Raw genomic sequence first — 25,783 nt, 5'->3', positions numbered from 1 at the left:
GATTTTTAAAAATGGCTAACTCAATATTTTAGCCAGGAAAATATTTCATAAGTCTCAAGATTTCGATAATATATGTATAGACCTTTGTTCCTTCTATGCACAAAATCTTCAGGTTTATGTAATATTTTTCTGGATGAAGTATTGAGTTAGCCGTTTTTAGAAATCGGCTCATATGAGCCGTTTTACAACACTATGTATATGTGTAACTTATATGGATAGGCTTTACTTTTTATATTTATAACTAAACTATTTTTGTTAATATAGTGAGTTTTTATTTTATATCAATTTCGATTTATTAACTTGTTGTATTACGTTATAACGCATTTCTAAATTTTTATATTCAAAGGATATAATTACGTTTTAAAATTATTATGGGCTGGACCCAGCGTCTACATGAGCGGGAGGGGTAGGAACAGTTTGCATCCTATTTTTTTGAGGGGATAGAGGGTAAGCTGCTTTAATGGGGGTAGGATAAAATTTTTGGGGGGTTATCGATTAAATTTTGAGATGAAATAGGACAAAATTTATTGCTGTAAAAATTAATACTTTTATTATAGTATTATTATAATACAATTCATCGACCAAATCTATATATTGCAAACAATCATACACATTGTTTTCCAGATAAACTATCCTTTTAAATAAAAGGTTTAGATATCAGCAAGCTCATAATGCCATATTAATTAATTCATTGTAAATAATGGAGGTTTTAATTGAATTTATTCTCTAAAAAATAAATTCTTTATATTCACAAAATATCGATAGTTGGTAGTAGAGATAGATTAATTTAAGTTATCCTTTATATATTCTTTGAAAAGAGTATCAATAAATAAACAGGTGAAAATAATGATAAAGAGACACCGTCCGTCGCCGAAGGCGGCGTGAATTTTTTATGGGGGTAGGCAAGGTTTTTGAAGGGGGCTTACATCCAGTGAAAATCCTGTCATGTAGACGCTGGCTGGAGGGTGAGAAAAAATTTTTAAAATTTTGTGCTGGGCTTGGGGGATTTTTTAAAAGTAAGATCTTCGACGCTTGCAAATTTTTTAATATATAATATTGGCCTGACAATGACCTAAAAAAAATTTTTGAGGCCAGGGCTGGGCCTGATCAAAAACCCAAGGACCATGCTGATTTTGATTGCATTTCTAAATAAATTCTGATTTTTAAAAAATTTTATTATAGTTCTGAACCATCAAAATTATTATGATTCTTGATAGGGTTTGGGGAAATTTTTTCAAAGTTATTGTGGGCTTGGACAGCGTCTACATGAGCGGGAGGGATAGGAACAGTTTGCATCCTATTTTTTTGAGGGGGTTGGGGGTAGGCTGCTTTAATGGGGGTAGGATAAATTTTTTGGCGGGTTATCTATTAAATTTTGAGATGAAATAGGACAAAATTTAATGCTGTAAAAATTAATACTTTTATTATAGTATTATTATAATACAATTCATCGACCAAATCTATATATTGCAAACAATCATACACATTGTTTTCCAAATAAACTATCCTTTTAAATGTAATTTAAAAGGTTTAGATATTTCTATCAATCTCATAATGCCATAATAATTAATTCATTGTAAATAATGGAGGTCTTAATTGAATTTATTATCTAACAAATAAATTATATATATTACAAAATATCGATAGTTGGTAGTAGAGATAGATTAATTTAAGTTATCCTTTATAAATTCTTTAAAAAGAGTATTAATAAATAAATAGATGAAAATAATAATAAAAAACACCACCACCGAAGGCGGCGGGGATTTTTTAGGGGGGTAGGCAAAGGTTTTTGAACGAGGTTTGCATCCAGTAAAAATCTTGTCATGTAGATGCTGGGCTTGGTCCTGGCTTGGGATTTTTTAATATGAAATATTAGTCATTAGGTAATCAGTAATATCTAAACAAAAAGCTATATATTTTGACTAAAAAATAGTTTTCACTCTTAGTTCTAATGGGTTAGACAACCTGAATGGGGGGGGGGGCGTAAAAAGAATAATAATTGGATATGGTTTTTAAATAAAAGGTAATATCTATCATAAAAGAACAAATAAAATTTTCATTCCCCGCCAGTTTGACGGGCCATCTACTAGTGTAATATTAAATTTTTGGAATTTTTTTTAAATAACTTAAAATTGTAATGTTTTTTTATAATATAATAAAATAAAAATAACTACTGATATATTGAATCTATGATTTATATGTCCCACCCCCACCCCATTTTCAGCGATTTCAGTATTCTTTATTAAAAAAAACTACATATATATGTATATTCAATGCAAAAATAAACCTAGGTAAACTGGAAATATGAGAGTTTTAAGTTAAAATATAATGTGAATAATGATAATAGTTAATAAATAAAATAAAATTATAAGTTAACTTTAATATTCAAAATAGATAAATGGTAGATTTTATAAAATAAAAGTTAAATAAATGCTAAACTGAGAAGAATTATACATATCTTAACATTCCCCTCATTAAAGTGGATTTAAAAATATTCGAGGAAAGTTAAATTTATAAAATATATGCCTAAATTTAAAATACATTAGGCAAAATATAATAAACAAAAGTATTTTGTAAAAATTGCATACAAGTCAATGACATATATATTGATATTAGTATAATTTCTTACTTTTCAGTGGATAAAAATGCCAGTAATTAATTGCCATTTTTTGAATAGCTTAACAAAAATGATAAGATCCAAATAAATATTTTAATGATATACATACATATACATGTTAACTTATATCACTGAAACTTTGTTAGACATGCCAAGGTCTTATAAACGTTCTCACAGTCATTCTCCTCGATCATATAATCATCAACATGACGATGAAAGTCAAGACGAATCAAAGTGAAATTTAATTTAAATATCTTAATAAAAATTAAATTTTAGTCACCATAATGCTCACAAGTATAAACACAGAAGGCATAAACAAAAATATTCACGTGATTCCAAATATAATGATTTTAGTAATTCACAAAAGCAACACTCAGATAATGACCAATCAACCACATCTTCTAAACGACACAAACACCGGCACAAAAGGCATAAACACAAAACTCGATCCACGATTAGTGAAAAAGTTATAATTAAATTATGTTACATAATTTAAAATTATGCACCTGTTGAATTATTTAAAATTTTGAGATGCATTTATTTTTTTAAAAAATTACAAATCTTATTGTTTTTTTCTGTTTTGCTTTACATTAAAAAAATAAATGAGAAGGATAAACTAAATTAAATAATTTGCATGTAAATTTTAAATAATATGTAGAGTGGTTTTAATTAATCTTTAATTATGCCAATTGCATATGAAAGATACAACACAAGAGTATATTCTAAATTTTATGAAAATTCTTATTATAGGGTAAGTTAGTTTAGATTTTGAAAACTATTCCAATAATTATATAATCTCTTACATCTGATATTATCCTATTACTTATTTATATATATATTATAATTTACTTGTAAAAAAATGATTATATAATTCTTGAATCCATATAATTGTCCCATTGTCTTTCAACATAAAAACATAAATACGCCCTCCTGCCAAACTTAAAAAATAATAAAAAATCATGCGTGAACATTTGTGTTATGATAAATTGGGAAATGCTACTACCTGGTGTTGCCTTCTGGATACCCTGTGGATGGATATTATAAAATGAACACTTGTTTTTTGATTTGATTGGTGGGTTATAAAATTATGTTAAGAAGCGTGAAAAGTCAGAAAGAAAAGGAAGTGTTGACGATGACAAAGAAGGACATTTAATTTATCATAACGGAGATTGGCTTCAAGATAGATGTACAATATAATTTATGCTTAATTATATGATTTTACTCTAAGACATGGATTTTTTTTATTATTAAAAAAACAATTTTTCTTGAAACTTTTTCATAAGAAAATTTTCTTGTCAATTTTTCAAAATTTAGCTTACTTTCTTTTAAAAATAGTTTATTCTTATAGTTTTTTATGAAACAATATTTTAAAATTTTTATCCCCTAAACATAAATCAGATGAAATATTGAGTACTTTAGGAGAAGGAACATTTGGTAAGGTTGTCAAAGTCAGGGAAGACAAGTAACATTTAGACTATAAATTTATATTATATAATTTATATATTCATTTTACCAATTCCACTTTTTTTAGTCAATGTCACTAGAGATAAGAGGCATAATAGATTCCCCCACAGCACCCATCACCTGTGGGATCTCAAGACAATTTTTTGCACATTTAAGGGTCTCATTAGGCCTCAAGTTATGGGGGGCCCAACAAGAATCTTCTTGGGGTTTTTATAGGGATTATATTATTCCTGCAATACAACCAGCTCCTCTGATATATATTGGCCTAACCCGTATTACCTTTCGGCTAATATGACCCAAAATCTATTTTAAAAATATTGCCTGGCCTAGCCCTAATGAATTTTTTTTGCTAGGATTGGCCTCTTATTATTTTCGCTGTAAATTTTTACGCTCATTTTCTTAGACTTGGACCTTGTGCCAAAATCATCTTTTTCTGTATTCTTTATGTCAGCTAACTGGACCAAATGGCCCCTACATATTTTAAGTTTATTTTATAAATTCAACCCAACTTTGATAATGGAGTGTAATGATATTATTTGAGTTGAGAGGAAGATTTTTTTTATAATAAAATCCTTGAAATGAGTCATGGCATTTGGTTCAGATAAGGGAAATTAAAATTGACATTATATTTGGCTAAATATCCAGTAATATAATTCTTTAACAATTTTTTTTTTAGTTTAAACATACACAAATATATTTATATTGGTCCCAATCCACTCCTCCTCTGGGAAAAAATGACTCCTGAGGAAAGGTTGTAAAGATCTATTGGGTTGACCATAAAAGACTCCAATAAATCAAAACACAATTTTAATGTTAACAATATCTAATATTTTAGTTTCATGTTAGTAAAATATTTATATCAGAGACCTGCAGCCCCGTCCACCGAGCTGGGGCATATCTTATTTTAAAAAAAATATGCTCGGGCTGTGCCTGGACCATATTTTTTAAATAGCCATTATTAGCTATTAATATTATTATAAACTCCGTGAATTACTTTTATTAGTGTTAAGAATATTGAATATCATTATTTATTTAAATCAGTGCAAATTGAAAAATTTGACTTTTAAATCAAAAACCCGCAGATATACCATTTGCATAGTCTGGCTCAGATTTTAGGCCCGGCCCAGATTTATTTGAAATATATTTATTTTTAATTTTTACAGCATCTAATGGAGATGTAAAATATACTGCTGCTGGGGTTTTTTTAGGCCTGGCCTAAATATTTTTTTAAAAAAGAAAATTTCAGGCTTGATTTGGGTATATTTTTTAAAAAATTAAAATATGGCCTGGGCTTAGGGTTGGACCTGCAGGTCTCTGCTTTAAATTACAATGCAAATCACTAGAATTAAAATAGAGACTTATTTTTTTTACTTACAAGCAAAAAAGAAGGTAAATTGATTTAAATGATGATTCTTATTGAAACGAATCTTTTACTTAAGATTTTAATCAAATTTATTATATCATGCCAACCCTAACCTTTTAAATTTAAACATTTCAAGTGGAAAAAAAATCTTGATTTGTCCAACTTCTTGCGTTCTCTTAAATAAAGGGCATATTAAATATCAATCCTTTGAATGTCATGGATAATCGGTTTAAAATTAATGCTTCATCTTTACCAGGAACTGTGCCAATCCATAATTTTATACTAATCTGATGCAATATTTATGCTAATATTCACACAAAACTATTCTTATAACCCATTCATGGCAATCCGATATTTTTATTTATGAGCTAATTTGAACCAATGCAAAAAAAAATCAATAATTAAACTGATTCGTAATTTTAATGTATATTTAACTGGTAAAAAGAAATTGCATACTATGCCTATTTTAGGCGTATCAAGCAATGTAAATTACCCTAGCCCAAATAAGGTCTTAGCCCTTAGAATACTGTAATTTTATAAAACTTCATTTACCAACAGGGTCCGACTTAGGCATTTCAAGCAATGTAAAATACCCTAGCCCAAATAAGGTCTTAGCCCTTAGAATACTGTAATTTTATAAAACTCCATTTACCAACAGGGTCCAACTTAGGCATATCAAGCAATGTAAATTACCCTAGCCCAAATCAGGTCTTAGCCCTTAGAATACTGTAATTTTATAAAACTTAATTTACCAACAGGGTCTAACACACATTAGGGCTATACTAGAATGCTTAATGCAATTTGTAAATATGTTTTTTTTTCAATTTATTATCCTTTTTTTTATAGTGGATTTACTTTTTTTCCGACTTGTATTTAACTGATATCTGCCAATTTTGTTCTCAAATCAATCAAAAATTGCTGACGTTCTCTTACATTATTTAATATTTGGACCTTAATTTTATTTAGTTTAATTTTTTGATATATTATTTTATTTTCCTTGATAAGCAACAAAATGAAAATTTTTACCAAAAGGTGACTAAGCCCTAAATTTAGGCTAAATCATTCAATTTTATTTACTTAGAAAAAAAATTACTTGCCAGGTTTATATTTAAATAAGATCTATATAGATTAAATTAAACAAGAACTTTTTTTTTATTACCCACGTGCCCATATTGATCAAGACCGAGATTTACCGGTTTTTTTTCAATATCGAATCTGGTATTTGCGAAACCCCTATCTGGTTTGTTTTTAGTTATATTATGATGGTATACTATAATTAATATCATTCTCATAATAATAATAATAAATTCATAAAAGGAACCAAAATTTGATTTCCTTTGTTAGATCTGCACGAGAAAATGATTTTAAAATAAAATTAGTCGCATTCAATGACATATAATAATACCTAGACTGACGATTCATTCATTAAAAGTGTACATCAATACAAATCAGCTAGAGACGCCATCTTGGTTACTGTAATAAATATTAAAATTTTAAACGAGAGCCTAATTTTATATTATATCTGATGCACACTTTATTAAAGAATTGCCTGTTCATCGAGATAATAAGTAAGTAAGTTATCAATTTAATATTAGTTTTTAACATGAAAATAATTATTATAAAGGTTACCAAAATGGCGGGTCCAGCTGATTTGCTTTTAACGACGCTTATTTAATGAATGAATCGTCAGTCTAGGTATTATTATATGTCATTGGTCGCATTACGCCAGTGTTTTAACGGCTTGATTTAGCCTGATTTGTAAGGCATGGCTAACTCTAGATTTTAGCCAAAAGTAGTAAATTATCCGAGCTTGGAGATTTTTTCCCCATAGTTGACAGGAAGGTTTGGGCCTGTCGGAATTTCGAGGCTCAAGATGACAATATTTTCCAAGAAATCCTCGCCTTCCTGTACGGGATCGACGTTTGGTCATTTCCAAGTGCAGAGCAGCGAACACCTGATACCTGTCAAGACCTTATATCAGATATACAGTTTTCGGTGAAATTAAACGAAACTACCATTATTTATAAACTTATTTGAATTATACCCGTCTAAATCTCCTCCCCTCCCCCAAATTACCAGTTTGATTTTAATATAATTTTATTTAGGGAAAAAAAAATCATCCCAACATTTTTTTTATATTAAATTTTCGCTTGTATTTTGTTTTTCTAGGAAATATTTTTCGAAATTGAAAATTACGAGGTTTTTTTTGTCTAGGTTTTATTTTTTTTGTAAATTTGAAAGTATTTTTGTTTTAGAATTTAATTTTTTGTTAATTTTTATTTTGGGAGTTTATTTCAGCTTCCATTTTTTTTAGTAGGGGGGTTATAACCTCGACCGATATTCAATATATTTGTAATAAAATTATGATTAAATGATTATTTTTTTTTTAGTTAATATCTATTTATTTATATTTTTTAAATTTAAAGATAAATTAAAAATGAATTTTTTTTTTTCGTATATAAATTCTGTGTTGTAATTCAAAAGTTATTATATAAAATGTTATTTATTTATATTTTTTTTCTATTATGAAAGCAAGCTAATTTAACTTGTATAAGAAGATATTTTAAGGTAAAATTTGGTCAAAAATATTTTTAATAAAATCAGATTTTTTTCAACTCTGGTTTTTTTTGAATAAAAATGACGATTTAAATCAAATTTCATTTTTGCTTCTAAATTATATTATTTTGCTATATTTTCTTGCATATAAGTTATAATAATTATATGCTAAATTTAATTAATAAAAACGATTTTTAATTGAATAAATCTTGAAATTGATTTTTTTTTAAAATAAACACCTATAAAAAATTATTATAATTAATTAAATTTAAGATGATACAAAAGATCTATAATTTTAAATATTTTAATTTTACCCTTGTTTAATAAATAAATGTTGATATTTAATATTTTGATTATCTTATTGTTTTCTAGTTTAAATAAAAAAAAAAATTGAAATCATTGTTAACACTAAAATTATTTTTTGAATTTATTACTCTACAAAAATTAGTAAAAAAATGACCCAAATATTAAATATTAATGGATTACATATGATTGTATATTTTTAGTCGATCCAATATGCTTTTTAGCAATAATTTATTCATAAATTTCATAGAAAAATTGTAATAAAGATGAATATGTTGATTTTAATCGTTTTATCCTCCTGGAGTTATTTTTTCAGAACTCTTAAAAAAATACACCATTTTTGCTAACCCTAAATGCTGCTCTTCCTCCCCTACACATTTGTTTTTGATTCAAATCAGAAAATTCATTAATTTACCATATTCTAAGTTTAGTCAAGATATCCGGGAACTCACTGGTGGTAATTTAAGGCGATACTTTTTTTTCAAACATTATTATAATTTTTATATTTTCGAAAAATAAAATATTTTATTTTTCAGTAACGAAAATATGGCCGCCTTGAAAATAATAAAGAATGTTGAGAAGTATAGGGAAGCGGCCAAGTTAGAAATCAACGTATTAAAATACATCGCCAAACGGGATCCACAAGGAAAATTGTAAAAAAAAAATTTTTTTAAATACCAACCAATATGAATAAATAGTATTGAATACCAACCAATATGAATAAATAGTATTGTTTATATTTATAAATTAATTTTTATTTTTTTAGTTTGTGTGTAAAAATGTTAGATTGGCTGAACTATCATGGTCACATATGCATACTCTTTGAAATGTTGGGTCTTAGTGTATTCGAATTCCTGGTAAATCTTTTTATAACTTGCTTTTTTTCCCCGAGGAGTTTTAAATATTCCGTTACGTTCGTTATATTGATTATTTAACGATACTTTTTTTAAAAAATATTTTTTTAATAATTAGAAACAAAATAATTATCAATCCTACCCCCTGGACCACGTTAGACACATCGGTCAACAGCTATGCCGAGCAGTTAAATGTACAATATTTATCATTAATTTAATTCAAAGATATTTATATATACACACCAATTAATTCCTATCTTAATAAATGATTCGAAGCTAATCCATACTGTATTAACCTTTTAAACGATAAATGTTTATTTTAATGAGCGACATTGTTTCCTAAAATAATTTAAGCAATTTCAAGTAAATAAAAAAACAAATTATAAACATGTGTTTGCTCTACATATTTTTCCCCGAGGAAGGGATATTATGATTTATTAACGTGGCAATAAAATTTAGGGTACGTATTTACGATGATTTATAGGGATCCTAATCTTGTTTTTATCTTACTCTGAATTCAAATATTTTGAAACTTTCTAAGTCGACGATTTTCTAAGATCATCCCGATACCAAGTCACATTATTCAAAAGTTTTGATTAATTTGATTAAAAAAATAATATATATGATCAAAGTTTTGCACGACCACCAATTGTCACATACCGACCTCAAACCCGAAAACATGTTATTTGTTAACTCAGAATACGACATTGAAATACATCCCAAAACAGTTTTAAATATATATATATATTCTTCTTCTTGCATTATGAATGATTTAGGAAAAATTAGTAAAATATATAAAATCATTTATTTTATCTTAGAATTTTTTTGTAATCATCGTCATGCCTTCACTTTTTTTGGCGTTAATCAAATAAAAACTTATTTTTCCCCCCTATCAAAAAAATAGGGTAAGAAGTATAGGGTCGTTAAGAATTCGCAGATTAAGCTAATCGATTTTGGATCCGCCACCTTTGACGATGAGCACCACAGCACCATTATATCCACTAGGCATTACAGAGCTCCGGAAGTCATTTTAGGTTTTTGAAAAGATATAATTTTAAAAATAATTTTTTTCTTTCTATAATTCAAATTTTAAATTTGTTAGAATTGGGATGGTCTCATTCTTGCGATGTTTGGAGCATAGGAGCTATACTCTTTGAATTGTATAATGGGCTAACGTTGTTCCAAGTAACTTATTTATATCATTTAGAATATCAATTTTTAATATATTTATTCCATGTTACCAGCTGTAAATCAGTCGACTCATTCACTGTATTGATTGCTTAATTATCTCAATCAATATATCACATTACCTGAAATATAAGAGTTGCACCAAATACCACTTTTTTTTAAAGCCACTATCATAGATACTCTACTAATGGTCTTGATGTTTTCTTTAGTAATTTTCTTGCTTCTCTTCCTGAAAAAATTTTTAACTGGAAACTATCAGTGTTAACTTATTGATCATTCGCACTCGAACTTACTACCTTTTATAATTATTTCGAAATAATAATAATTGTTAATGGGTTTTAAAGAAGATATACCTTCTTTCCAGTTATTATTTTTTAACCTTTTTCAGATCTAAAAATTATATTTAAATTTACCTAATTTTCACATAAAAGTACGAAAATAATATTATAAAAAAAATATTAATAATACAGAAGTTCATTAAAAAAAATACAAAATCATAAAATAAGAGATTTTTATTGGCTGCTTTATTCACCAACGATATTAATATCTGGACAGATTTATAATGCATTAGAAACTGTGCATACTCAAAGTTCGTCATTAACATTAAGAGGAAATGTTAAAGACGTGTCGTATAGTATAGTAGACAATGATGTCCTTAACAGCTGAGTTCAATATAATTACAGACCTCTAGCATTAGATGTCTGCAACTGGTGGGTTTTTAGCCGCCCATTCACCAGGTGGGCCTGGGTAAGCAGGCTAAAATGTTTTAATTATTGGGCTGGGGATTAACTGGTTAAAATATTTTTAAAACAATAAACGGGTAAATTTTAAATATTCTTTTAGGCGAAATGAGCGGAACACACATTTTTTAAAGTCATAATATTTTATAAACTTAATTTAAAATATAAATAAAGAGCCAAACCAGCCATTAAAATTATTTTTGAACATATGGTGAGCAGGTGGGTTAAACCGATTTTTTTAGGCAAATGGGAGGGTGAGAGGATGAATTTTTTTAAAAAAAAACTAGTGTTGTGTGGATTAATTTTTTTTATAAAACAACGATTGAGTTGGGGCTTATTGGGTAAAACCCACCCATTGCAGAGTTATAGCTTACATATCCTTGCTCATCACATCTTGCGTAGCGGTTTGCTCAAAGGAAAACGTTCACATAATCGTTGGCTGAACATAACATCAACAGTGAAAGATTTAGAATTCTGATACAAATTGAATCAAAATATGGCAGAAAAGTGCGCACAAATTGAACATTTCAACGCAGCTTTCCAAAACGTAAATAAAAAAAAATGTAAACTTAAATTGAACCGTTAATTTTTATTTTTTTTAACATGAAACGTCTAAATTTAAAACAAAAGAATAATTGTTGTCCAATTTAAACAAATGCATTATTTGCGTTTTTGAAACGCTGCATTGAAACGTTCAATTTGTGTGCACTGGAATGGTAATGTAAAATGCAATTGCTAAATGTCATCAAAAATATAGATCTTAGTTTATAATCTTAGGTATAAAAAAATAATTATATTATGATTTTATATAGACTCACGACAATAGGGAACACTTGGGAATGATGGAGCGAATTTTGGGCCAAATACCTTACAGAATGTGTCGCAGAACAAAGTAAATGATTCTCTCAAGTTAATTTACTCATGATTTTTTTTGTTTACCATTTATTCAATTTCTTTCCCAACACATTCATATCTTTATAACACATATTTTAATAACTTATTGGCTTAAGCCCCAACCACTGTCTGACAAATAAGATGCTGGAATGGCTTATCTTGCCAGGTAGCGATCTAATCCGGTTAATCTAGCATAAATAGCGTCAACTGAATCCCAAATATCCAGAATAATCATCTGCAAACAGTAGTCTACAGCAAGTAGGCCATCCCCGATTTAAAACCTCATTATGTTCAATTGGGTCGATCCTCATAGTGGAGGATTCACCCAAGGTATGTTGTGGCTTTGAAGATTTAGATGAGTCAATGGATGCGGGAAGGTTTGACTGTTAGAGCAAGTGGGGCAGTCCATCTTTTGAGATAGGACCTGTTCTAGGGCGTATTTTGCGTTTATTAAAAGGCATAACCCGTTCCCCAACTTCACTAATCTGCGGATCGAACTTAATGCCATTAAATGACTTGACAAATTTTATATTCGTTTATTTTATTTATCCTAAGTTTGTTCATGTTTCCAATATCTTCTTCATTATCTATTTCGTTATTTTCCATTAACACCATTTCCCCTTCAATGGGTTAACGAATTGTATTATTACCAATGACAAGGTCGGATATGTTATTAAATTGAATAAATTCAGGGTCTAGAGGCATATACGTTACTACTGTTCAGGGGAAAGTTTAGTTGGACGATTGAAAGGGAGGGGGAAGTCGTTGGAAATGCAAAATACAACGTTAGGACAGAGAGCTATCTATTGTAGGCATCAGGATCAATTGAGGCCTAGAAAGGAGTGTTAAAGGAGGGGAGATGTTACAATTGGGAATTATTATGAGTAATGTATATTTTGTATATTAGTAATTTATTTCCACGAGTGTTATGTATTTTTTATATAAACGGTTTTGTTGTTTATTAGAAATTTCTAATCGTAATTGGTACAAAGAAGATTTACAGTTTTTTGTGATACATAGATGAATAAAAGAAGCCTTGTTTAAATAGTTAACACCATTTGAATTCTGCCTGTGCAACCATATATTCCTCGACACGTGATTTGACCCAATAGCTCTCCCATCTGATAATACTTTTTAATGTCATATACAGGAATTACCATAATTTGTTTTACAATGATTTTCTAGTCATCAAATATTCTATTTATTTCATTAATTTTACTATTTTTTAATCTCTTCCTTACTCGTACAATTCGTAAAATGTTATCATCGACATTCACCTTGGTAACATTATAATTATTTTATTTCTCTTCCTCCCTGTTGATACGATTGGTAAAAAGATGCATGATGAAAAGAAATCACTAAAATATGTATCTTGCAAATACAAAATATACAGTATATATATATTGCATCATATTTGCGATGATATAATTGCTGATTATAACATATGCCCTCCTTTAACATTCCTCTCTTGGCCTCAAATTGATACTGATGCCTACAATGAACCAGTCCACTCTTTGCTCTAATGGTGCATTTTGTATTTCAAATTACTTCCTCCAATCATCCTGCTCTCTTGAAAAGCAACGCATATAGCACTTTTGGCCCATTCTGAATTTATTTGACTTCTTAAGGTACGGTCTTGTCATTGGTATTGTCCTTCAATTCATTAACCATTGACAGGAAAATGGTGTTGATAGAAAATAGTAAAATATTGGAAGCGTTAACTCGCCCAGGATAAATACAATGAGCGAATATCATAAATTTGGCTTCAAGCCATTTAATTAAATTCAATCTGCGAATCGCTGTTTTAATTAACACATCCCCAACGTCGCCTTCCACGCTGCACATCCACAGACTCACTATTGTTTGCACGCGATTATTCCGGATATTTGGATTTAGATTGATGCCATTTATACGCGAAATTAATCAGATTAGATTGCTACCTGTCAAGATCAGTCAAATTTTTTTTTTGTGATACTTTATTTTTTGGTTATATAAAATATAATAACTTTGTTTTAAATAGTTGACATTTTTTCATCCTACTTCACGTTACATAATTTAAACTTTTTACCATAGCCTGAACCGAAATGATTTTTTTTAAACAATAGGCCCAGACCAAAACCAATTTTAAACTATATCCAAGTTTTCGATTATCATATACAATGAATGCTCATTGCTAGTTTTTATATAATATTTGAAAATATGCTCATACATTTTATTTAAAAAATATTTTTTTTTGGAAAAAAACAAACAAGAACCAAATATTTCTACCATGGCCGCTTGGATTGGGACGAGTACAGCTCGGCCGGTCGCTACGTGCGAGAAAATTGCAAACCCCTCATGCGTTACCCGCAAACTAACGCTCCCGATCACTTGGAGCTGTTCGATTTGATTTACCTATCCCTCGAATACGAACCGGCCCAAAGACCCACTCTTGGGGAACTTCTTAAACATTCGTTTTTCCGGAAGTTGGGAGCAGATAAAAATAGTAAAATCTTGCCGTTGGCGAACGGAAAGAACGGCGGGAATAGTAAAGGGGGGGAAGAGGAAAGTGAGGGGAGTCCTGCGAGGTCTGAAGATAAGATTAAGGCGGAGGATGAACCACGCGAAAAGCGTGATCAAAATAGTGCTAAACCATCTACCGAAAGTCGGGAAGAAACCTGAACGGAAAGGATCTAAGGGGATCGATTGTTAGCGCCTCGTGGAAGGTGCCTTGAATCTTAAATATAATCAACCATTGAAATACAATTTTTGAAACGATGATTTAAATTATGGTCGTAATATTTTATTTTTTTAAAAATAATATACAATAAAAAAAAAATATATATTTTTTAGAATAATTGTGGAAAATGTTTTAAATCGTAGACCCTTGAGTCATTTTTTTTTATTGTTTAACGCGGTTATTTTTATTATGTGCCCACCAACTTTACAAAAATCATTCATTTTTAATAGTGATAAAATAGAAAATATATAACTATTTTTTATAATTCGTTCTCAGACCTAAGGAATATAGTGTAATTTATATAATTTGTATAATAAATAAATAAATCATATTTTTAATTGTCATGATATCAAAAAACATTTCATAATATTAAATTATCTTTGTGTTTTTATTTTTCGCCCGTTTGAATATTAACATATTAGTGTTTTTTTCCCACATGTAAACTACCCCTTGCTTGATATTATGATAATTTATATATATAAAAAATGAACGCCACAAATATAAATAAATCTATGAATTAAACGATGATTTAAATTAATGTAAAAATTTGTGAAATTGTGTTAAACCTTGTCAGCTTGCAACTAGTGGTTCTTATAATGCCCGATTAATATTTTAGCTAAAGTAATATTATTGTAAGCATCGAAATTTGGCAAATAGATGTCTAAGCTTTCCTGCCAGTTATGAGCAAAATCTTTAGGTATTTGGGTTATAATCTTAATTCGGGCCGTTGTTTAAACTCGAACCGAACCCGGTTTTTTAGCAACGCTAGCTTTTATCTTAAACAGTTTATTTCGAATTGATTCTACATATTTTTTTTCTGAAAATATCGACTTCTAGGGAGAAAACATGTCGTCAAAATAGTATAAATATTATTTTTCCGGTAAATATTTATTCGCCTCCGTTTATCGCCTTGACGTTGATACTGAATCCGAATGAATATTAACGCCCAAAGATCTTCACATATTCTTTATAAAAATATTAAGTATAATATTTTTTTTTTTATGTAAAGGATTTATTTAATGCTTTCTTTTTTAATATTATTCTGGGTTCTAATCTACATTTTTTTATCGCAAAGATGTGCTTTAAAGGAAAAAAAAAGAGGATTAATATGAAAGAATATCTTTATAAACCTTTCCTTATGTTATTCAAGATTGATCCCAGCTGGGATTTGATTTCTAGCTCGGTATTATCGTCGACTTTGTCGCACGTCGTTGATATTAGCGCCATATCTGACTTCTATACTATTACATCAAATAATATAATTTTAACTAAATCATACCTTACCTTTTATTCGTTTATTTGTCGAGTCTCATTTTATAGCAAGTTTTTATGCGCCATTGCGAACCCGATTTAACAGCTGATAGATTTAAAAAATCTGTTTTATAAGATCAGTTTTTATTCATTTATATTAATTTTATCCTTGATTCGTTTCCTAATAATAATCTAAGAGATAATGATTTTAATAAAGGAAAATTGATCTCATAAACAGATTTTAAAAAACTGTAAGCTGTTAAATTGCTATAGTGCTACTAAGAATTCAATATATAATGCACATTTCCAACAGCATAACCGTAAAGTAGCTAAAATTTTACATATTGACTGGTTTTTTTTATTTACTGGTCAATTCTTATTTTTTCGATATTCATTTTTGATGTATTAATCGCACTCTCGTGTAACGTAATGCAACTTTACAAACAACTCCTTTCTATTTCATGGTATATGATAATGTAGTAGAATTAAATAGATATTTTTGTGCCGAAACTTAGAACGGGAGGAACAGATTTTTTTTTATTGGAAGGAAACAGGACCCGCAAAAATATCTTTTTTTCCGGGTCACCTGTTTGCAATTATATTATATTGTAATCTATTTAAAATACAAGTAATACTTTTATTTAAATGCTCTTCCTGAACAATTTTTTAAAAATGGATATAGAACACCATAATACTCTGTAGACGATTTCTATATGCAAAGTTTAATTATTTTTTGTATCGGTTAAAATTAAAAGTATCGATACGATACAATGAGCATCTCTAGTTTAAACAATTGTATACATACATAAAAAAGATAAACTTTTTTAGATAAAGTATTGATTCTAAAATACTTGGAATTTGAATAAGAAAAATTTATAATATATCAATTATTGATTATTCGTAAAGTGTTATATATATTTAGTTCGTTCCTTGATAAATATATATTTAAATGAAAAAAAAAATTCGTTACTTTATGATTTAGTTGGTTTTGTATCGGTTCGCCATTAGTCAGAACACCTAAAGTATAATATTTTCAAATGTAAAATGCATTTTTTAAATAAAATATCTGTAGTAGCATCAGTTTTATCACAAATCCTCCTGGATCCACCACAAATGTAGGTGCCTCCCTCCCCACAAACTAAAAATATTCGATTTTAAAATGGATACCTCTGACAGGACTATTATATGCTGACTTTCAAACAGTGCTGTTTGATAAAACTTTTTGATGAACCAGGGGAGAAAATGTAAGTTATTTTTATAATGGGATTCGTGAATTGGAAACTTAGAATGCTTTTACTGACCTTAATTGATTCATGCCTCATTCTACCACGTTTGTTATAAAACATATGTATCTCTAAAAATAAAATCAAACCAAGTTATACCTTGTGACGGTTTTGGCTTTAAAGCGAATTTCGATGGGCTTACCCTAAGACCTGATTCTTTGGGAGAAAGCGTGAACTTGCTATATTATATAATAATAGTGAGTGAAGAAGTTTTAAATATAATATATATTTTTTAGTAGTGTTAAAATAACTTTCGGTTATACATTATTTAAAAAAAAATAATAAAGGATTTCTGAATTGTCATATTTTTTCAAACAAAAATCGGCAATTTTAGGTATAACTTGCAAATTCTTAAAAAATAATGAGTTAAATACCTTGAATTAAATTAGTTTGAGTTAATTTTACCTAAAAGCTAGGTCATCTTGGGTAACTAGTTGTACCAAAGTAATAGTTATCTGAAGGAAGGCTAATTACCAGTCAATAACGAATTTGCGATTAAATTTTTTTAAATCACAATTGGCTTATATGTGAATCAGATATCTACGAATTCCGGCCCGCACGTGTGACCGACCCGATCATTCAGGTGAGCTCGATGAATTTTTTTCACTCTTTCAGCTCCCGTTAAAATTTTACGAAAACTCAGACCCGGCCCGTTAAATTTTTTTCTGTACTCATTTTCCGGCCATCATATTTTCAATATTCCCAAATGTCAATTAATGTTCTTATTCTTACATCTAACCTCTGTGGCTATCTATTTCTTCTATAAATAACCGATTTCAGCAATCTGCATTATGCTATACATGTTTTTAGTTGGATCATGACATATAATTTGCTTGATTTATTTTTTCATGAATTTACTTTAACATTTATATAGATTTAGCATTTTGGTTAAGACAGACCAGCTCTTAAAATAATGCAAAGAAAATAAGCATTTTGTAATTTATTTTTTAAAAGTGTTAATAAAAATAAAAAATATTGGATTTTTATTTTTTCTTTCTTTCTTATCGGGGTAGATCCATTAAAATTTACTGAACCACTTATGAACTATAATTATCTATAAAATAGGGAATACATTTTTAAAATTTTTATTTATAGATTTAAGTTTAGCCTTTTAAAATTAATCACATTTAAAATCAAAGATTTAGGGGATGCCCATCACGACTTTTTCTATGTCCTGCCCACCTTTAAATTCCGGCCGGGATTTGCGGATTTAAGATGTCAATGCCAAAAAAAAATTTAAAATTTGTATATTTTTTTTTTATCGCTTTTGGGAGGCTAAAGAAAAATTGCGGGTAATATTTTAAGATCCCCCTTGACGACTGTTCTGTCTGTCCATCAATATTCTATAAAATGTGACAGGATTCGTTTTAAACATAAATTTGTGTTGCACCATAAAATAATATAATTAATTTTAATTAAACCTTTTTTTTCTCGTTCGTAATTTAATATATTAATTTTTATTGATAACGAGTTAGTTCATTAGTTCATAAGTTCATAAAGAAGAAAATTTATTTTAAAAAAATTGAAAAAGAAAAATCATATGTTGCTTCTCAATCTCTCCACAACGCTTCCATTTCTCTCGGTAGTTTATATAAGAATTTTTATGAAAATAAATAAAAATCCTTGATTATTTTAAATAATTTTTAATCTGCATTATTTGTAAAGTTTTTTAAGACGCAGTTAAATTTTATATTTTAAAAATTAAAAAATTTTTTGTTTTTAAAAAGAAAAATAAATTAAGATTCACGAATGAAATTTATTTGTTTCGTGGATTCGAATACTTTTAGACATTTCAGAAATCTGTGAAAAAGGGTGTCATTTATAGATATACTGCCTAATAGCGCTCACAAATTGAGCGTTTCAAACATTGCTTTGCAAGCACAAATAATGCATTTTAAATGGCCTTTCCCGTTTGGCGTTAGCAACCATTTTAAAAAACCGGAAATAGGTTTGCTATTTCAATACTTTTTGTTTATTTCTTCGCTTTTAATATTAATATAAAGATGTGATATAAAATAACTTACTTATAATCCCAAGAAAGGAATATTTACAAAATTAAAGAAATAAAAACGCAGACGATAATATAATTTTTAAAGACAAATCCTTTTTTTTAGAAAACTTATTTAAAATTTTAAATCGACGATTTTTTTTTATTAAAAAAATCACGGCTAAACGTAAACGCTCAATTTTGTGCACTATAAACAACGATCAAATTTTTTATATCAGACTAATTTTTCTTTTAATATTATATTGCTCTATCTAACCCTTAACTCTTTAAACCTGTCAACCCCATCTGAGACATAGCTGTCATTTAAAAAAAAATAATAATTCTTTCTTTTGTTTGTATATACCATATTAAAAATATTCTTAGTTTTCATTATAACCTCCTAAGCGCGATATATCAATTCGAACAAATTCAAGTGTCCCGTTTTGAAATAAATGTTCAGTTTAAAATTTGTTTATATTCATAGATCACATAGAACTAACCACCCGCTAATTTCGTAGGGACCCGTGTACTTTAGTTATAGCGGAAAAAAGAATATAAGGGGATTATTTAAATTAGTGTTCAAAAATTTGTTTTGGACATAACAATAATATTACGTGAAAGCTTTCTGTTAAAATGTAAAAAAGCCGAGAAAAAATTCAAGTGGGGAAAAAAAATACAAGAGTATGATAAGATTAGGATGGAAAATCCTACGAGGTTGAGAAACAGGAATTTCAGGAATTTTCTATCTGCAATATTTGGTCGAGGGAATATTGTTCTCATTTACCAAAAACTTGTCTCATTGTATCATTCTTGTGAAAAATGATAATTACTAAATGGGAAATTGCTAATAAGTTAATCCTAATTTTATAGGTATCAAATCACAACATTGTACTTGGATTCGATCATCATTAAAGTGACATCGTCATCGTCCAAAGGTTGATAACGCCCTTTCAAGATTCGCGGTTTTCCAGCTGCTTCTGTTTCGTTGGCCGCCAAAACATAAAATTTATTTAAAATTATGTAACCCCTCTCTCCCTAATGACTTTAATACCAATGATTAGGACGATCGTTCATTAAAAATGTATTGACTATAGATGCATAGCTTAGAACATCTAAGAATTATTAACCGTCTCTTATCGCTTTATATAACCCATAAAGGGGTTGGAGATATATCCTAATACTATAGTTACAGTGAGGACAGTAAGATAAAAAAAACCGAGCTAGATATTTGAAGTGAACCCAATGAAGTTGGCCAATCACATTTAGACGAAATGTGTGGAAGGCATTTAGACAAAATTCCCCTTAATGGGAGCCATTGATTAACAGCTGGCTTCGATGTTTGCCCGTTATTTTAATAAATGAATCGGGAGTCTAAGTTTGAATGACATTGAGACACCCCCTCTCCGAAAATAAATAAAAATAGAAAGAAAGAAAGAAGAAAGAAAGAAAGCTTTTATGGTCAGCTGTTATAACTGGCTCACCATCTGATTTCGGGGATTCGATTTCGAAAATAGGCATATTTTCTCCGGACACCCTAATCACCGGGTTATCTATTTTGATCGCGTCTATGTTGGGATATATCAACGGGATTTTGTCGCGACTCGATTTTTTTTCCAGTAACATATTTTGTTCGTAGATATCCGCAACAATCGGTGGGACAAACATAGCCGGTATGGGTGCCACTATCGTACTGTCATCGATACCATCTTTCCTTGCACTACCATCGGATTCGTTCTTTAAGCAACTGTCCTTTTTTCCGCCCTTTTTACTCTTTTTTTTCTTCTTACTTTTCCTTGGGCCATTTGTATCTTCTTCGACATTCTCCAGTTGACCTTCCATCAATTTAATTAAGTTACTTATTTAAGATACAATATGAAAATTTGTCACGATACATAGATTATCAAGTAAAATGAGAAAAGAAAAAACATTAAATTAAAAAATAAATAATAAATATGATTGTTAGAAGGATTGAGATTTACTATAATTATAATATACTGCAACCATCGACGGAAAAGAGAGAATACGGGCTAAGCATTCCTTCTAAACCCACCCATTTTTTCGAAATTTTAGTAAACCCAAATGCCATCACACCTGGGGTTAGATTATCAGGGCTGAGTGCGGAGGGCTGAAGTCTGAATGGAGTATTTGTAGATCTCAGGAATCTGGCTCTATTACTGAGTCCATTCCATAATGCCTGGGGAGTCTTAACCGTGAAAAACGAGAATAGGGGTTCTAGCTTTGGCTATCGATCTGCATATTTTGAAGCGTAAGAAAAAGGGTAGATGTTACTATACAATATCACACCATCATCAAAGTTTCCTGCCTATTCCCAGCTCTTCGCTGATAGATAATAGGTCTAGATATTGTCTCCAACATTATTCTCCTAGTTAAACATGTGGCTGAGGGGTGGGAATTAATTGGATTGGTAAGAGAGAATATTTTTGCCATTCTGCCGACTGTTTAGATGGAGTAAAGAGGGTTAGGGATTTTTTTTTTTACGACTTTTAAAGTGTAGGTATTTGACGGAATAACAAAAACGAAAAATGCCTATTTTTAACCTTTTTTGTTTATAATATAAATCATTCTCCATAATTAAAAAAAAAACATAGCATTTTAAATACCCTTAAAAACATTGATTTTATCGAGACTGTGAGAATGGCTGAAAACATTTCTGAAAAATTTCTAATTTCACAATATCGTGTAAGAGGGCAGGGTAAACTTTAAAAATAGCAGCTAACAAGCTAATTTTTTCAAACCGGTTAGGTTAGGGTCTTAGCTGTAATAATGGTTAAGCTTCGATATTTGGCAAATAGATGTCCAAGCATTTAAGCCAGCTATGGGCAAAATCTTTAGACTCGTATATTGTTATTTTGGTTTACTCTGCATCGGGTCTTATTTTTCAAGCCCAGCCCGGCCCGAACTCGAAATTTTTTTTAAAGAAAATTTAACGGCCCGGCCTGGCCCGAACTCATTTAAATATATAAATTAATTTTTATAATTACTCAAAATAAAAGACGCATGTGTTATATGGCGTATAATAAGTTCAATAAATAATATCAAATATTTTGATTTTACATAAAAAAATTAGATATGAAATTGATAAATTTAAATATATTTAAAAAAAAAATTTCCAAGGCCCGACACGACTCGATCCGGATTTTATTTAAAAGTTCGGGCCGTGTTTTAAAATCGATTCGTCCGGTTTTTGAACAACACTAGTTTTACAGCTATGTAGTATCATAAATTTACAAACTTAATTTTAATTATTATTACCCTTGTTTATCAAACTTTTTATAAACATTTTTTGACCATAATTTCGCTTCAGGTTTTGTAAAAAAAAAAAGGAAAATAAAATTGTCATTATAATATAACAAAAAAAAATAATTTTTTAATCCACCTTTGAAAAAATATTAAAATACAGTATTACTTTTTCATTGTTTTAAAAATTTCCTTCCTTTATTTTTATTGACATTTATACCTACATTATTGACAAAACATTTTAAAAATTATTCTATAATTTTAAGCTTTCTTTTCTTTCTTTCTTTTCTTTTCTTTTCTTTTCTTTTCTTTTCTTTTCTTTTTCTTTTCTTTTCTTTTCTTTTCTTTTCTTTTCTTACATTTCAAACGCTTCATTTAAACAGCCTTCAAATGTAGCGTTAAAGTGGACCAGGCCTTAAACTAAATTAATATAAAATAATTAGAAAAATGGCGGGGCATAATATATATTCATAAATTTACTATATCTCATTCTCCCCCCTTTTTCTCCGTAAACATGTTATACGATTTTGTTTTAGATAGATTACATTATGTCATATGTAATCTAATTGTTGCGTAGAAAATGGGAAGGTTTTCCAAAAAGTATTTCTTTTGAAGGATTTTTTTAGGATTCACTTATAAACCAAAATTCCCCGTATTCTCATAGGATCATAGCCAGGTTCTGCTATCATTCTTTTATAAATGGTCTGAAACTTTTTTTCTTCTAAACCATGCAAATTATCTTTCTCCGCGCTATCCTGTAAAATGCCATCACCATTTCCACTAAAATTTTCCATCATTCAGGTACCTCCCCAATTCTTCGAGAGTTCTTCCTCCACCAATTATTCCCTCCCCCCCCCCCCCCTCCTCACTCCATTTTGTCGAAAGTAATAGAACAGCTTTATCTGAACTTTCTCCTGTCACATTTAATCTTTTTTTTCCCGGTTAATCTCTTCCTCAACGTGATCAATCCTTTGGAAACTTGTCTAGAAAAATTGCATCTAAGATCTGAGTATATTTAACATAAAAGCATAAAAACAAATTCCTTTTTTATTCTTTAACGGGTAAACAACATTTGACTTGTATATTTATTTTAATTATTTCTTATAAGTATTCTCTATTTATACCATATTCTGTGTTTTTATTTTGTTAAATGGCTCTTAAAAAACAGCTGACTCAAGATTTCACATCCGGAAAAATATCAACTCAGCCCTGAAGATTTTTGCTCATTAGGAAGGAAACAAAAGGTCTTTATTTAAAAGAAATTAAGGTAATATTTTAATTTAAAACTTTTTTTCGATATTTGAAAAAGTTTTAATTAATTAAATTTTTTTTTTGTCACATTAATTAATCGTTCATTCGTTACCTTGATTTATTTAACCTATTGATCCTATGATAAATTTGTGAAAAAATGATGAAACTTAAATTGGAATTTATTATAGATTATTTTATTTTATTATACCTAATTTTTTATTTTTTAAAAAAATAAATTAAAATAATTTGTTATTGAATATTTTGTAAAAAAAATTTAAAATGATTTTTTAAAAAAATAAAAAATATAAGTTTTTTTTTTTCAAATATTTTTAATTTGCGATAAATTGAAAAAAAAAATCGTAATTGTGTATATTTTAGATTGTGTTTGATTGACATCGAAATTGTTTAATTGACTGAAGGATGTGCTCCTAGATTCGACTCAGTACAAAACAGCTGGCTGTTTAGAGCCGGCGCCATATTGCTTCGGGTTAAACAAGTCTAAAAAATTAAGAGCGAAAAAAACGCAAAATAATAACGACAACCAAAGAATCAAAACAAACTAATCGTTCAAAAAAACTGTTTAGCCTAATCAAAAGTAAGTTGCAAGCAGGGACACGACCGAAAAAGCTTAGAAAAAGTAACTGTTTGTATAAGTTGCTTCAGAGTACCCCTTAGCTCAGATTCTAAACCGTAATACGAACTAAATACGCTAAAATTTTTAAAATGACCTTGACTCCCCCCCCCCCACCCTGCCAATTCCACCAAACCAGCCCCAAAGATCAAAAGGGTTAGCATAAATCTTCGGGGAAAAACATTTTTGTTGTTTATTTATTATCTTTATATAAAATTAATATTTCCTATGGTTCTTTCTCCCATTTATAAATCATAAAATATTCGAATTTATTAAATAAATGTTCTTTGTCGCAGGTTTTTCGTATAAATATTTTATTAAAAGCTCTTATCACGTAGAAAATCACCTGATTCGAATCGAATGACAAATTAATATCTCACGTGATACAATTTTTTTGAGGGTGTGATTTTTTTTTAGTGGCATCCAAATATTGTAAGTGTTTCTTGGAATTTAAAATTGCTAATTAACCTTAAAAAATAAATTGTTTCAAAAATAAAATAAATTTAAAAAAGAAATAAAAATAAAAAAATAATTCAAGGTTAAAAAAAAAGATATTTTTATTTTATAAAGAGAGATAAAAAATATATAAAATTTTAAAGAATTTCAAAAAAATTAAAAAAAAATGTGACGAATAAAGAGATAATAATATCTAATAAGCTAAATAAGAACGCTGAGATGATAATGATGTTATAGAACACGCGTCACCCAAAAGTAGCAAAAAAAACGCGTAAGTGATTACGATTACGCGATTAAACTTGGTTGCGTTTTCTAAACGCGATTTTAGAAAAATTGATAATTATGATGATTTTTTTTTTAAAAAAGACTTATTTATTTTTTGATATCATATTCGTTGTGAAGAAAAGTGACAAAATTTTAAAGAGTCATTAAGGAGTCTAAAGAAGACCTTTTCAGAACGGGATGAGGCTAGCTTATTCTACTATATCTTTGGTCATGAAGTAATAAAATAAAACATAAAACTTATTATTTCAAAAATAAATGGGAAAGTTGAAATCACGTCTTTTTTATATAAAAGAAAGAAAGAAAGAAAAAAGAAAAGAAAGAATTATGATTTTTTTAAATATATAGTTTGTATAAGGAATTTAAGTATGACTTGATAAATATAAATTTAAACACGTGACTGCGATCTACTTCGGTGCGAATGTTTTAGGGTAAAACTAGTGCTATATATTTATGATAAAAAGTGAATGTATTAAAAATTGGCCAATGGGAAGGTGACCCTACGAATCTTGAGAAAAATAAAAAATCCACTTATCAATCACATGACTGTTACGAAAGTTTGGCACGTGATATAACATGATTTTTTTTAAAAAAAAGATATCGGGGCCTGATTTATAGCATAAAGGATCATTTAAACTTATATTTGTCTTCTCGTGCTTTCCATTTTCAGTTATAATATTTTTATT

The 25,783-nt window shown here is 28.8% G+C and overlaps 2 protein-coding genes across 4 annotated transcripts; one reads left to right on the top strand and one right to left on the bottom strand.

Moving 5' to 3' along the window:
- The first annotated feature begins 2,660 nt into the window (after nucleotides 1-2,660).
- Nucleotides 2,661-15,197, top strand: LOC135927451 (dual specificity protein kinase CLK2-like). Of its 2 annotated transcripts, XM_065463429.1 has the most exons (12): nucleotides 2,661-2,851; nucleotides 2,894-3,083; nucleotides 3,713-3,803; nucleotides 4,016-4,079; nucleotides 8,840-8,956; nucleotides 9,070-9,160; nucleotides 9,276-9,351; nucleotides 9,790-9,884; nucleotides 10,062-10,191; nucleotides 10,260-10,342; nucleotides 11,898-11,977; nucleotides 14,232-15,197. In XM_065463429.1, the coding sequence occupies exons 1-12, from the start codon at nucleotides 2,733-2,735 to the stop codon at nucleotides 14,638-14,640; spliced, it is 1,545 nt and encodes a 514-aa protein (XP_065319501.1). In that variant the 5' UTR covers nucleotides 2,661-2,732; the 3' UTR covers nucleotides 14,641-15,197. The 2 variants fall into 2 exon arrangements, with proteins under 2 accessions (XP_065319501.1, XP_065319502.1); XM_065463430.1 differs by lacking the exons at nucleotides 2,661-2,851; nucleotides 2,894-3,083 and adding an exon at nucleotides 3,218-3,368.
- A 377-nt stretch (nucleotides 15,198-15,574) lies between these two features.
- Nucleotides 15,575-21,455, bottom strand: LOC135927450 (uncharacterized). 2 transcript variants are annotated; one of them, XM_065463427.1, is made up of 7 exons: nucleotides 21,199-21,455; nucleotides 20,671-21,051; nucleotides 20,112-20,196; nucleotides 17,332-17,411; nucleotides 16,920-16,966; nucleotides 15,829-15,934; nucleotides 15,575-15,663 (listed from the first exon to the last, which is right to left on the bottom strand). In XM_065463427.1, the coding sequence occupies exons 1-7, from the start codon at nucleotides 21,221-21,223 to the stop codon at nucleotides 15,638-15,640; spliced, it is 750 nt and encodes a 249-aa protein (XP_065319499.1). In that variant the 5' UTR covers nucleotides 21,224-21,455; the 3' UTR covers nucleotides 15,575-15,637. The 2 variants fall into 2 exon arrangements, with proteins under 2 accessions (XP_065319499.1, XP_065319500.1); XM_065463428.1 differs by lacking the exon at nucleotides 15,575-15,663 and having other exon boundaries at nucleotides 15,834-15,939.
- Nucleotides 21,456-25,783: the final 4,328 nt, after the last annotated feature.

The sequence above is a fragment of the Gordionus sp. m RMFG-2023 genome, chromosome 3 (genome assembly GCF_954871325.1).
Source record: "Gordionus sp. m RMFG-2023 chromosome 3, tfGorSpeb1-WG-v2, whole genome shotgun sequence".
NCBI classification, from domain to species: Eukaryota; Metazoa; Nematomorpha; class Gordioida; order Chordodea; family Parachordodidae; genus Gordionus; species Gordionus sp. m RMFG-2023.
Note: the sequence above shows the minus strand (reverse complement) of the source record. Positions and strands in the feature narration are given on the sequence as shown.

Coding starts and splice junctions, on each gene's coding strand:
- LOC135927451 (XM_065463429.1), top strand. CDS start 2,733: ATGTTAACTTATATCACTGAAACTTTGTTAGACATGCCAAGGTCTTAT. Junction 2,852..2,893: donor GAAAGTCAAGACGAATCAAA/GTGAAATTTAAT, acceptor ATTAAATTTTAG/TCACCATAATGCTCACAAGT. Junction 3,804..4,015: donor AGATTGGCTTCAAGATAGAT/GTACAATATAAT, acceptor AACATAAATCAG/ATGAAATATTGAGTACTTTA.
- LOC135927450 (XM_065463427.1), bottom strand. CDS start 21,223: ATGGTTGCAGTATATTATAATTATA. Junction 20,197..20,670: donor TATAACAGCTGACCATAAAA/GCTTTCTTTCTT, acceptor CCAACGAAACAG/AAGCAGCTGGAAAACCGCGA. Junction 17,412..20,111: donor TTAATGATGATCGAATCCAA/GTACAATGTTGT, acceptor TATATAATATAG/CAAGTTCACGCTTTCTCCCA.